The sequence below is a fragment of the Pelophylax lessonae genome (genome assembly GCF_965119305.1).
Source record: "Pelophylax lessonae genome assembly, contig: HAP1_SCAFFOLD_1368, whole genome shotgun sequence".
Taxonomy (NCBI): Eukaryota; Metazoa; Chordata; class Amphibia; order Anura; family Ranidae; genus Pelophylax; species Pelophylax lessonae.
Genome location: NW_028119028.1, coordinates 1 through 13,980, shown reverse-complemented (window position 1 = coordinate 13,980; position 13,980 = coordinate 1). Strand labels below are relative to the sequence as shown.

Genomic DNA, 13,980 nt, shown 5'->3' with positions numbered 1-13,980 from the left:
ATCCAGCTTAACACTGCACCTTCTCACTCTTCTTCATTACCACACAGTGGTATTAGTAACTTACCCCCTAGTCACCCTGTAATACTGAGCTCTCTCTTCTCCCCCATGTGACCCCTAACACACATACACCTGATGTATCACAGTAACATTTCCCTTTTTCCTGGCTCTCAGTTCGCCCCGCCCAAATCATATCCCTTCGCCGACATCACTTCCGGCCCCCCCTGGTGGCCGGAACCAGCTGCTACAATGTGACATTCCTCCCCGTGTGTGCCTGTCACGCATGCGCGCTGTCAATGGTTGCCGGCAAGATGGCAGCTCGCTGCTCCCCGCGCTGGTTCGCAGTAGCAGTGTCCGGGGTGAGGGGGCAGCTGCTGCCGGGGGGACACCGATGGTCCCGGGCCGAGGGGGCCCAGCTATTGGCTCTGCGAGCAGTGGGGGCCCGGGGCCTCGCAGGAGGTGAGTGGAAGGCAGTGAGCGCCCTCGGCTACCCATGTGTGCGACATGCTCAAGGTTACATTGCATGCTGCAGGAACTGACAATCCTCTGTGTGGGACTACAACTCCCAGCATGCCTCTGGTACTGGCAGGCTCCAACTGCATGCTGGAAGTTGTAGTTCTACAGCTCTACAACCACATCTTGCCCTCTCATTATGCCCATAGCGGTCAGGTTACCCTCTAATTATGCTTGTGGTGAGCAAGTTGCCGTCTGATTATGCCCGTAGCGGTCAGGTTGCCCTCTGATTATGCCCGTAGCGGTCAGGTTGCCCTCTGATTATGCCCATAGCGGTCAGGTTGCCCTCTGATTATGCCCGTAGCGGTCCGGTTTCCCTCTGATTATGCCCGTAGCGGTCCGGTTTCCCTCTGATTATGCCCGTAGCGGTCCGGTTTCCCTCTGATTATGCCCGTAGCGGTCCGGTTTCCCTCTGATTATGCCCGTAGCGGTCAGGTTGCCCTTTGATTATGCCCGTAGCGGTCAGGTTGCCCTTTGATTATGTCCGTAGCGGTCAGGTTGCCCTTTGATTATGCCCGTAGCGGTCAGGTTGCCCTTTGATTATGCCCGTAGCGGTCAGGTTGCCCTCTGATTATGCCCGTAGCGGTCAGGTTGCCCTCTGATTATGCCCGTAGCGGTCAGGTTGCCCTTTGATTATGCCCGTAGCGGTCAGGTTGCCCTTTGATTATGCCCGTAGCGGTCAGGTTGCCCTCTGATTATGCCCGTAGCGGTCAGGTTGCCCTTTGATTATGCCCGTAGCGGTCAGGTTGCCCTTTGATTATGCCCGTAGCGGTCAGGTTGCCCTTTGATTATGCCCGTAGCGGTCAGGTTGCCCTTTGATTATGCCCGTAGCGGTCAGGTTGCCCTTTGATTATGCCCGTAGCGGTCAGGTTGCCCTTTGATTATGCCCGTAGCGGTCAGGTTGCCCTTTGATTATGCCCGTAGCGGTCAGGTTGCCCTTTGATTATGCCCGTAGCGGTCAGGTTGCCCTTTGATTATGCCCGTAGCGGTCAGGTTGCCCTTTGATTATGCCCGTAGCGGTCAGGTTGCCCTTTGATTATGCCCGTAGCGGTCAGGTTGCCCTTTGATTATGCCCGTAGCGGTCAGGTTGCCCTTTGATTATGCCCGTAGCGGTCAGGTTGCCCTTTGATTATGCCCGTAGCGGTCAGGTTGCCCTCTGATTATGCCCGTAGCATCAAAGGTTGCCCTCTGATTATGCCCGTAGCGGTCAGGTTGCCCTCTGATTTTGCCCATAGCAGTTGGGTTGCCCTCTGATTTTGCCCATAGCAGTCAGGTTGCCCTCTAATTATGCCTGTAGCGATCAAGTTGTTTTTTGATCCCTGTAGCAGGCAGGTTGCCCTCTGATAATGCCTATAGCTATAAAGTTGCCCTCTGAGTATGCCCATAGCAGTCAGGTTGCTGTCTGATTAGGCCTACAGTAGTCCAGTTGCCCTCTGTTTATGCCTGTTGTGATCAAGTTGCCCTCTGATCCTTGTAGCAGGCAGGTTGCCCCCCCCCCCCTGCGGAATTGGTGCATTGTAGGGGGCTGCACAATGTTTCTATGATATATTCTGCTTTATGTGATCTAGAAATGGAAGATTAGCCCTCTGTGTGAATGGTTTAGTTGTGTAGAGATGTCATTTTTGTATCACTCTTCTTGTGGTTTGTTTCCAGTCTACACAGGGCACGTCTCACAATTCCACACAAGTTCATCTGCCTGCAACAAAACAGACTACTACCAGGTTTTGGGGGTCCCAAGGAATGCAAGCCAGAAAGAAATAAAAAAGGCCTATTACCAGGTAATGGGTTTACTAAAGTGTAACTCTGGGATTGTCCACCCTGCTGGGCCTTACTGATCTAAACTACCCAACCGCTCCCCACAACTGCGTACTTACCGGAGTTTTGCAGCGGTGGCCTGCCACAATGTCTACATCCTGCAGCTGCACACTTTTTCACCTCCAGCTGTGTGCATGCATTGGGTCCTCAGACAACTTTTGTGGGGATCCACCTTCAGCTGTGTGCATGCATTGTATCTAAAGAATTCTATGGGAATCTACCTCCAGCTGTGTGCATGCATTGGGTCCTCAGACTTCTATGGGGGATCCACCTCCAGCTGTGTGCATGCATTGGGTCCTCCGACTTTTATGGGGATCCACCTCCAGCTGTGTGCATGCATTGGGTCCTCAGACTTTTATGAGGATCCACCTCCACCTGTGTGCATGCATTGGGTCTACAGACATCAATGGAGAAAAACCTCCAGCTGTGTGCATGCATTGGGTCTACAGACTTCTATGGGGATCCACCTCCACATGTGTGCATGCATTGGGTCCTCAGACTTCTATGGGGATCCACCTCCAGCTGTGTGCATGCATTGGGTCCTCAGACTTCTATGGGGATCCACCTCCAGCTGTGTGCATGCATTGGGTCCTCAGGCTTTTAAGGGTATGTTTTTGAGTATCACCTGTCTCTGGAGATGGCCCCGTAGAAGTCTATAAAGATCCCCCTGTACAGGCTCAGACAATGGAGAGGAAGATTGCCAGTGCAGGATGTAATCATTGGGCAAGTCATGACTGCCGTATTCTAGTAAGTAAACTGCTGTAGGGGGTAAGGCAGGATGGATAAATGTCCTTTTAAATTATTGTTATATTCAAATAAGCTGACTTCCCAGACTACCTTAACAACTTATGTGTATGATGGTCAAAAGCAACAGAAAATCCACAGACCTGCTTTTTTTTCACCATACATTGATCTTTTTTTGTTGCTGGTGGAAAAAAAAAAAAAAAAAAGATTCCATTCCCCCATTTGCACATTTGATGTGGCTGAGGGAATCCTTCCTGCTATGATAATGTATTCTGACAGCAGGGAGCCTTCCCCACCATCAGAGTACAATGGACAGTGTTACCAGCTATAGCCAGCTGCACTAATCGTTTGGGAAAAACTTAGACAGATCATTAGATCAACTTACATAGAACCACCCTGCCCACTCGTGGATTTACATATTTCTGGTCCCTGCTGAACCAGATGAATTTTGATCCGTGTATGGCCACCTTTATAGTTTATAAGCCATTTGATTGGATATATTATACCAGTGTCCTGGAACATGTGACGCCCCAGGAGGTTGCGGGAGGAGGTGGGGCTAAAGGACACCATCTTCACCAAGGTGAGGATTGCAGAAGTGGGAGCAGATACTGATACCCCCAAAAAAAGCTGTACTCAGTTACAAGCAGGGAGGAGGGAGCAGTGTGTCTTACATTTTTTAAGGAGAATTCTGCTTTTAAAAGAAAAAAAAAATGGCCATAAATCAGGACAGCCTCACCGCTCTCCTCACGTGACCTGGTCATAGTATGGTCATAGTACATTGTGTCCAGAGTCCATTTGATGTCTGGAGGCTTGACATTGATTATTGCAGGTCAGCTTTATTTTCCTGTTGTGAATTGCACAATCCACTGAAGTGTGGATCTTGAGTCAAGGCCTTCTCTACAAACTACATCTAGTGTAAATCTAATTATCCAATGGTTAGAATGAATAATAACATAGATGTGGTTCTAAAGTCAAAAAGTTTTTCTGCATTAAGTAAAAAACCTTCCATTTGCTGTTTCTTTTTCCCAGTCCCTTTCCTAAACACTTACTTGAGTCCTCACTCAAGCCAGTGCTGTACCCGTCTGCAGCCCCTCTTTCCTTCTTTTCACAGGATACACAAATAGCAGCAGGAACCATTTGCTCTTGTTGCTGTCAGTCGAATCCTGTGAGAAGCGAGCAGGCTGGATGGCACAGCCGCTGTGTGTGCCTATGGACACGCACAGCCCGGCTCGGGAGTGCGCCCACACATGTGCCCCTCTAGCGATGTGCACCTACTGCAATAGAGGCACACACAGGAGAGGAGGTGTAGACTGCACCTGTGGGGGACCCCAGAAGAGGAGGTAAGAGACTTCTCTGTGCAATATCCTTGCAGCAGCACCCAAGAGCTGATCCGAAAATCGGCTGGCGTGCGGACATCGCAGGATCCCTGGATAGGTAAATGTCCTAATAAAAGTCAGCAGCTACAGTATTTGTACTGTACAGGTGCAGGAGGAACTCGGCTTTAATGCATCCTATGCACTAAGATAAAAAAAACCTTCTGTGTGCAGCAGCCCCCCTAATACTTACCTGAGCCCCTTCTCGCTTCAGCGATGTTGTATGAGAGACTCGGCTGCCCGGGACTCTCCCTCTTCATTGGCTGAGCCAGAAGCTGGCATCATTGGCTCCTCCTGCTGTCAATCAAAGGCAGTGAGCCAATGAGGAGAGAGAGGGGGCTGGGGCGACATGCAGCTCTGTGTCTGAATGGACACACAGAGCAGTGGCTTGGCTCGGGTATCCTCATAGCAAGCTGCTTGCTGTGGCGGTACTCAGCAGGAGGGAGAGACCCAAGAAGAGGAGGATCTGGGCTGCTCTGTGCAACACCACTGCACAGAGCAGGTAAGTATAATATCATGTTTGGTATATTTACCCCAAAAAAAACAAGACTTTAGTATCACTTTAAGTTTTCAGTTTAAGGCTTCATTTACACCCTGCCTACATTTACTACAGCCGCGGCAAAATCTCTCTGTGGTTTTGCTACGTTTTGCGTTTTCCCGCGGCTGTTGGTCAAAACGCTTCTATCCTGAACGTGATTCTTCCAAGTTCAGGAGAGGGAGGTTGAACCTCACCTAACCGCAGCAGCTCCTAAACTCTGCTAAAAGCCTACTGTATATGTATATGAGCTCACAGGCTTTTATGGAGTTGAGTTTAGGAGCTTTGGCAAAAATCGGCAAAAGCTCCTAAACTCAAGTTTAGGAACTGCTGGTGTACATGAAGCCTAAGGCTTGTTCACACAGACTGTGGTGATTGGCATTTTTCCATACTGGATCAAGACCAGTCACCCTGAGGGCATTAGAAAACAATTGCTTTCTATGTATCTCATGCATGCCACAACACTGGTGTGATATGCGGTGCTGTGGGGAAAAATGCACATCCCAAGCTTGCTTAAACCCTTTCACTGCCAACACCGTTTTTATTTTATTTTTATTTTCTTAAGTTTAAAAATTAATTTTAGGCCTGAAGATTAGTTAGAACTCCAGAATGTTATATATTTTCTGACCACAGACACCCTGGAGAATAAAATAGGTGTAGTTCCAATACTTTTGTCACGTGATATTCATGTAAGAGTTTATCGAGCGTAAATTTTCTGTAAAAAATACACTATTTTAGGGCACACAAATGCATTATTACCCAAAATTTTGGTAAAATATAAAGAGTGGGGTTGTGCAAAGCAAATCATTACCCAAAAAGTTTTAAAATTGTGTGCACCAGCAAAACGATATATCGGTAGACGACACTTTAAAAGCCCCTACAGGTGATCATCTTCGAGTGTACTATAAATAACCGCTCTAGAATTATTACTCTCACTCCGATGGGCACCACAATATGGAACGTGTAGCGCAAGGGATGTTTTCATACATGGGCACCCCTGACCAGTGTGCTTGTTTTGTGTGTGCTTTATTGTGGGGGCAGGGTGGACTCAACATTTTGGGGAGGTTTCCAAGTACTTGGGTGTAGCTTTTTTCTTTTTTTTTTTTTACACAGATTAGGCAACAGCATGCAATGCCAAGCGGCAGCTTCCAAAGCCAACAGAATATTAGCATGCATAAAGAAAGAGATGTATTCCAGAGATAAGACTATAATCCTTCCACTTTATAAAACTCTGGTCCGACCGCATCTGGAGTATTCTGTCCAGTTCTGGTCGCCAGTCCTCAGGAGGGATGTGTTGGAGCTGGAGAAAGTCCAGAGAAGGGCAACTAAACTGATTAGGGGGTTGGAGGACCTTACCTATGAAGAGCGGCTGCAATCGCTCGATTTATTTTCCCTGGAGAAAAGACGTCTGAGAGGGGACATGATAGCAATTTATAAATATCTTAATGGGGATCTCAGCTTAGAAGAAAAGCTGTTCATTCGAAGGAATTGCATGAGGACTCGAGGACATACAATGCGATTAGAGGAGAAGCGTTTTAACCTCAGGCAACGTGGGGGGTTCTTTACTGTTAGGGCTACAAGATTGTGGAATTGTCTACCACAAGAGGTGGTTTCTGCGGGTAGTATGGTGACTTTCAAAAGACTCTTAGACTTACATCTCAAGGATCAGGAGATTGAGGGCTATGTTAGATGATTACAGTCACACACACCTACACAGGTTGAACTGGATGGACTGTTGTCTTTATTCAACCTCACCTACTATGTAACTATTTAACTTTTTTTTTTTTTTACACTAACTTTATATTGCATAGGGAACAAAAAGTCCCCTGTGTAGTATAAATGCTTTGTGTCAGGTTCTCTTGAATGAGACATCAGGAATCTTACCCCTCCATTCCATTGAAGTTAATGGGGCGCAGACTATGCTCCATTCGATTATCCATTCGATTATTTTCTCTATCCCTGGAGGGATTGGTTTATGAAGTTCCAGGGGTCTGGGCCGCTGTTGATCAAATGCCGACAGTCTGCTTGTGGAGTGTGTGTAAACCCCCCTGCTTCCACTGCCATGTGACATATAGGGGTGGCACTATATATATATATATATATATATATATATATATATATATATATATATATATGTGTAATGAATATAAAATCACACACACCTTGTATTCTGTACGTGCTTGTACTTTGTAGTGCTGCATTGTATGTGAGGGACCGCCCAGACCCCACAACATCAGGGACCGCACTGAAGCCTGCTGAAGTGAGGATAGAGGTATTAAACCAAAATCCTCTACATCTATGCCAACATAGGCATTTGATACTTGCATTGATGTTGACCCCATTGCATGTGTTTTTTTTTTTTTTTTTTATAATAACCTATCTTGGAGTTCAGCTTTTTGTTGATGCATATAAACAAATATTTGTAATTTTCTTTTTCTACTCCTTTTTTTTTTTTTTTTAAGCTGGCCAAAAAATACCATCCTGACACCAACAAAGAAGATCCTCAGGCCAAGGAGAAGTTCTCGCAGTTGGCTGAAGCTTATGAGGTAAGAGGGGTGGGGTGGGGGACCCTTTAAGCAGCCAGTCAGAATGAATCTGTGAAAGTGGGCCTAAACATATTAAATTAAGATTTACTATCTTATAGAAAAATGTTAATTGCACCTAGGCTGTGTATTGTGACATTCATGCAGACTTGTACGGTTCACCTAAATACTCTGTGCAGTCCACGAACACTATTCCATAATTTAAAATCTTATCCAATTTTAAAAATATCAATTTCTGCTCCTCCTGTATCTGTACTATATATAGGCCATTTGTGCATGCACTGAAACCTGCCCCAAACACTTCTGATATTTCTCAGAGCTCCATCCTGTCCACTCTCTAATACTAATATGGACCAGCCTTTAGGAATGAATGCCCCCATTCCCCCCAGCAGTACAGAATGGGGAACAGTTCTTCTTCTGAGCCCCGCACATGTAGAGTGTGCTCTCTGCTAAACAAAATGAGTTCAGCAGCTGTGACGAGAGAGATAACGCTGCAGCTGATTATGTCATCTGCGAAGGTCGCTGTTCGCTCCTTTACCAATAGACATCACTCATCCTAAAGGCTTGTCTGTCCTAGAGAGGAGGACAGGACGGAGCTGTGAAAAATATCAGAGACGTTTGAGGCAGGCTTCACTTTGTGCACAAATGGCCTACAGGTATGGGAGGAGCATACATGGATATTTATAAAATCGGATTTGTTTTCAAAGTTATAAATTATTGTTCATGGACTGCACAGAGCAAGGTGAACTTACTCTTTAAATGTCAAAATAATGGTGACCAAAATAAATTTAGAGTTTGAATAATGTGTTAAACCCAAAACCAAAAATGTAATATATTGCAGCTTATCAATCAATAGACGTGGTGGCGGCATTTGTTTTCTTTTTAGGCTTTTTCTCCTCTGTTTTCACCTGGTGATCTGGCTAGCAACACACATCATGTATTACAGTGCCCCCTCTCTGGGTGAAGGAGCGCAGGGGCACCTTTGGACAGCATTGGTCATCTAGGGGGAGGGCAATGTTAGATGCACTAGCAGATTTAGATAAATAAAATGATTAAATTGAAGCTGAACTCCAGCTAATACTTTATACAGTGGGGAAAATAGCTATTTGATCCCCTGCCGATTTTGTAAGTTTGCCCGCTTACAAAGAAATGAAGGGTCTGTAATTTTTTTCATAGGTCTATTTTGAATGATAGAGACAGAATATCAAGAAAAAAAACCCCGAAAAAATGCATAAAACAAATGTTAAAAATTGAGTTGCAGTTCAGTCAGTAAAATAATTATTTGATCCCCAAGCAAAACATGACTTAGTACTTGGAGGAGAAACCCTTGTTGGCAAGCACAGAGGTAAGACATTTCTTGTATTTGGTGACCAGGTTTGCACAGAACTCAGGAGGGATTTTGGTCCACTCTTCTTTACAGATTTTCTCTAAACATTAGGGTTTCTTGGCTGTTGCTTGACAACTCGAAGTTTTAGCTCCCTCCATAAATTTTCTAAAAGATTAAGATCTGGAGACTGGCTAGGCCACTCCATGACCTTAATGTGCTTCATGTTGAGCCACTCCTTTGTTGCCTTGGCGGTATATTTTGGGTCATTGTCATGCTGGAAGTCCCATCCATGACCCATCTTCAGTGTTCTGGCTGAGGAAAGAAGGTTCTCATCCAAGAATTTACAATACATGGCCCCGTCCATTGGCCCCTCAATGCAGCATAGTCGCCCTTTGCCTTTAGCAGGGAAACAGCCCCAAACCATAATGTTTCCACCTTCGTGCTTGACTGTAGGGATGGTGTTTTTAGGGTCATAGTCAGCATTTTTCTCCCTCCAACACTGCAAGAAGTCAAGGTAATGCCAAGAAGCTCAATTTTTGGTCTCCTCTGACCACAGCACTTTCTCCCAATCCTTCTCTGATTCATTTAAATGTTCATTGGAAAACTCCAGACGGGCCTGTACATGTGTTTTCTTGAGGAGGGGGAACTTGCGGGTGCTGCAGGATTTTAGTTCATGGTGACGTATTGTGTTACCAATGGTTTGTTTGGTGACTGTAGTCCCAATTGACTTGAGATCATTCACAGGCTTCTCCTGTGTAGTTCTGGGCTGATACCTCACTTTTTTCGAATGATCACCCTTACCCAATGAGGCGACATCTTGCATGGAGCTCCAGACTGAGGGCTACTGATGGTTATTTTCTATTTCTTCCATTTGTAAATATTCAATACAACAGTTTTCTTCTCACCAAGCTTCTTGCTGATGGTCTTGTAGCCCATTCCAGCCTTGCACAGGTCTACAGTCTTGTCCCTGGTGTTCTCTGACAGCTCTTTGGTCTTGCCCATGATTGTGAGGCTTGAGCGGAAGAAAGAGATTCTGTGGACAGGTGTCTTTTATACTCATAACAAGTTGTTGTTAAGAGCACCTTCCTAAATTGACAGGACTAATCTGTGTACCACATGACCACTTACTTTAGCCAGTCTGTGGGAGTCAGAATTATTGTTGGTTGGTAGGGGATCAAATACTTATTTTACTCACTGAACTGCAACTCAATTTATATCATTTGTATCATGTGATTTTTTTTTTTCCTGGTTTTATGGTTGATATTCTGTCTCTATCATTCAAATACACCTGTGATAACCATTATAGACCCTTCATTTCTTTGTAAGTGGGCAAACTTACAAAAGGGGATCAAATTATTATTTTCTCCACTGTAAGCAGTTACAGCAAACCTTATTTTTTCACTTTGGGATAAAGGTTTTACATAAAATCTGACCATTGTAAGTACCTCTGTCAGTGGTAAGTGGTTTGTCTTAGCCTTGTAAGCTTGTTCTGTTAAAAAAAAGACTTACTGGCCTGATCACCAGATGAAAATAAAGAAAAGAAAGCCTAAAAAAGAAGGCTAATGACTTGTAATTCCTTTTTTTGAAGTGAGTTGATCCATCTTGCATTATTTGAATTCCTCTACATAATTCTATTTATTAATATTTGTGTTGTTTATAACTGTACACCTTTTTCTTCCATTAGGTTTTAAGTGATGAAATGAAACGCAAGCAATATGACGCATATGGCACTGCTGATTTTGCAGCAGGTGCCGGCGGAGGTGGACAGCAGTATTGGAGGGGCGGCCCCACCGTAGATCCAGAAGAACTTTTCCGCAGGATCTTTGGGGAGTTTACTGGCAAGTCTCCATTTGGTGACTTCAACAATATGTTTGAACAGCCCCAGGAGGTGAGTTTAGCTCGTTAGGCTGTAGGTGAGATACGTACACTGATGTGTTGCAGAGTTTTCTAACATGCTGCTGTAAAGAGCAAGGAATTGTATTAACCTGGTAATGTACAGTTCTGCAGAAAACAGAGATTGTGGTATTACATGCTTGCAAGGTAAATAACACGATGGCATTGTGTTTATCTCAGGGAATGCAGTGGCTGAGGGATTATGAGAACTTCTGGTTAACACAGCTGTGGTCATAATTTTGTACTTCTATTGATTAATCACATATAAGCAACTAGTTTTGTGAGGGATGTTTGTTGTGCGCCTCTGCTTGAAAAACCAGTCCTCCAATTTTGTCTTGGTGGGGGAAGGAAAACCAGACAGGTGGGTGGACTTCTGGTGGTGTGCAGAACATTAACACTGAGGGCAGCTCTTGGCAATTGTAGAAGCAATTCCAACTGGTAGACAAGGAAGAAGAAAAGGTGCCTCTGAGTGTAGCAGATAACACTTTAGTACACGAACAATGAGCAGACTTACACTGGGGAAGACATGCGTCCTCACGACTCGGGGTCTCTTCCTGATCCCGCGGCTCGTCACGTCTTTCGAATGTCCAGCAGCAGGGAGATGACGCCAATGGGGGGAGCCCAATCAGGAGCGGTGAGTCAATGCGAGGCTGCGATGGAACGCATGCCTCGCTCGTGGACCACACCGAGTGTGGTGACGTAAGGGGGCGGTAACGCGTTTCGGAGCATGCGCAGTTGTGCTCCTTCGTCAGATCAGTTTCCTTACCCCACCAATTGGTCTGACGAAGGAGCACAACTGCGCATGCTCCGATACACGTTACCAGCCCCCTTACGTCACCACGCTCAGTGCGGTCCAAGAGCGAGGCATGCGTTCCATCGCAGCCTCGCATTGACTTACCTCTCCTGATTGGGCTCCCCCCATTGGCGTCATCTCCCTGCTGCTGGACAGTCGGAAGTCGGGACGAGCCGCGGGATCAGCAAGAGACCCCGAGTCGTGAGGACACATGTCATCCCCAGTGTAAGTCTGCTCATTGTTCGTGTATTAAAGTGTTATCTGCTACACTCAGAGGCGCTTTTTCTTCTTCCACATATAAGCTACCAAGCACTGCAACTTTACCTTGTCACATACAAGGTATTATGTACTGCAGCTATACTACATTATGTGAGTCGTGGGGAATGGGGGAGGGGGGGGGGTCATGTTTTACATTTTTGTTATCAGTTTGAGTAGTAAACTGTCACTGGCTTGCATTGCAGTTTTGATTTTTTTTCTATTTTTAGGAAAGTCATATAGCATACATTTTTCTTTTTGTACAGTTCATCTGGATTTACCTTTTTTCACTTCTTTTGTCATGCAGTACATCATGGACCTTACATTTATCCAGGCAGCCAAGGGAGTCAACAAAGAGATATCAATTAACATCACAGACACGTGTCAGAGGTGCAATGGAAAAGGAAATGAGCCTGGCACAAAACTTCAGCACTGCCACTATTGCAATGGCACCGGCATGGTAGGAACAGCAGATTGCGGTATTTATCACATGACCTCTTAAAGTCCTAAAAGAAATGGAACTGGATGTCAGCACTCCGATGCAAACACCTGTACTACAGAGCAGTAGTACAGGTGTTTGCATCAGAGTGCTGCCATCCAGTTGCATTTCTTTTATGTTTTCCTATTGCAACCAGGGCCGACACCCGATCCATTTTCAGAGGCAGCTGAATAATAAAGGAGGTGATTTCTATCCTGGATTAGTACTCCATTCGTGACCTCTTAAAGTGGATTTCCACCCATTTTAGTAACTTTAGATGTATGTAATCACCTTTAAAACTATTTTTACCAATGGAAACTTTTTTTTTTTGCTAGGAAATACCTTATTTTATTCTTTATTCATGCTCACTTCCGGGTCCGGCTGCCGATCGGCGATAACGTCATTCGGAGATTCGCAAGGGCTGCTGGGATGTATCTCATGGGATGAAATGCGGAGCACGGACTCAATCCAATACATCCGAGTACAGCTCAGGACTCCTGTGTAATAATGCGAGATTTTATCCAATGAGATTCCATGAGATACATCCAGGCAGCCCTTGCGAATCGCCGAATATCGTAATCGCCGATCGGCGGCTGGACCCGGAAGTGAGGATGAATAAAGAAGAAAAAAGGTATTTCCTAGCAAAAAAAAAAAAGTTTCCATAGGTAAAAGTAGTTTTAAAGGGGATTACATACATCTATGTAATCCAAGTTATTAAAATGGGTGGAACTCCACTTTAAAGTCCTTAGAAGGAAACTGCTATATTTTGGGGGGAAAAAATCTATTTTAGTTAGTTTTATTGGCTTTTAAACTATTCAGAGGATTCTCCGATCACTATGGGTTTGGTAAAGAGACATCAAAACACATGTTGCTTGCTTTGAGCCACAGTTTGTCTGACTGAAACTTCAGATTGGCGATAAGTCATTCACTTGTGTCAATTTCTGCAGGAGCTATTTTGCATTCTTAACCACTTGCCGACTATGCACTGTATATTTACGTCGGCAAAGTGGCTCTCCCAGGCAGAATCGCATTAATAAATCTGCCTTGGAGGGGCTAGGGGGCGAGCGCACGCTGCCTGCAGCGCACTCCCGCCCCCGATCGTCAGCGGGGAAGCCAGTGCGGGTGTCAGGCGGCTTCGATTGCTGCTTGACACCGGCGATCTCCCCCCGCCGGATGGCTGTTGTAAACACAGCAGTCTGTCCTTCTCCCTCGGATGATCACAGAGGCTATGGAACCTTCTATATAGGATCACATGTCTCTGTGATCATCTCACAAGCCCAACCCCCCCACAGTTAGAATCACTCCCCTAGGTTCACATTTAACCCCTGATCACCTATACGGTTAACCCCTTCCCTGCCAGTGTCATTATTACAGTAACCGTGCATATTTTTAGCACTGATTACTGTAGTAATGTCACTGGTACTCCAAAAAGTGTCAAAAATGTCAGTCAGGGGTCCGATCTGTCCGCCGCAATGTCGCAGTCCCGCAAGAAATCACAGATCGCCGCCATTACTAGTAAAAAAAACAAAAATGACAAATCTTTCCCGTAGTTAGTAGAAGCAATAACTTTTGCGCAAACCAATCAAAATACGCTTATTGCGATTTTTTTTTTTCTTCCAAAAATATGTAGCAGAAAACAAATTGGCCTAAAATGTTAAATTTTGATTTTTAATTTTTTTTTTTTTGGGAATGTTCTATAGCAGAATGTAAAAAA

General features: G+C 45.1%; 1 protein-coding gene across 1 annotated transcript; it reads left to right on the top strand.

The window, feature by feature from the left end:
• Positions 1 to 240: 240 nt before the first annotated feature.
• LOC309544059 (dnaJ homolog subfamily A member 3, mitochondrial-like) lies at positions 241 to 12,248 on the top strand (the record flags this gene model as incomplete). Its single annotated transcript, XM_082276448.1, has 5 exons — positions 241 to 456; positions 2,164 to 2,288; positions 7,440 to 7,523; positions 10,532 to 10,735; positions 12,096 to 12,248. Coding segments are annotated over exons 1-5 (729 nt in total), but the record flags the coding sequence as incomplete, so codon positions are not given.
• Positions 12,249 to 13,980: the final 1,732 nt, after the last annotated feature.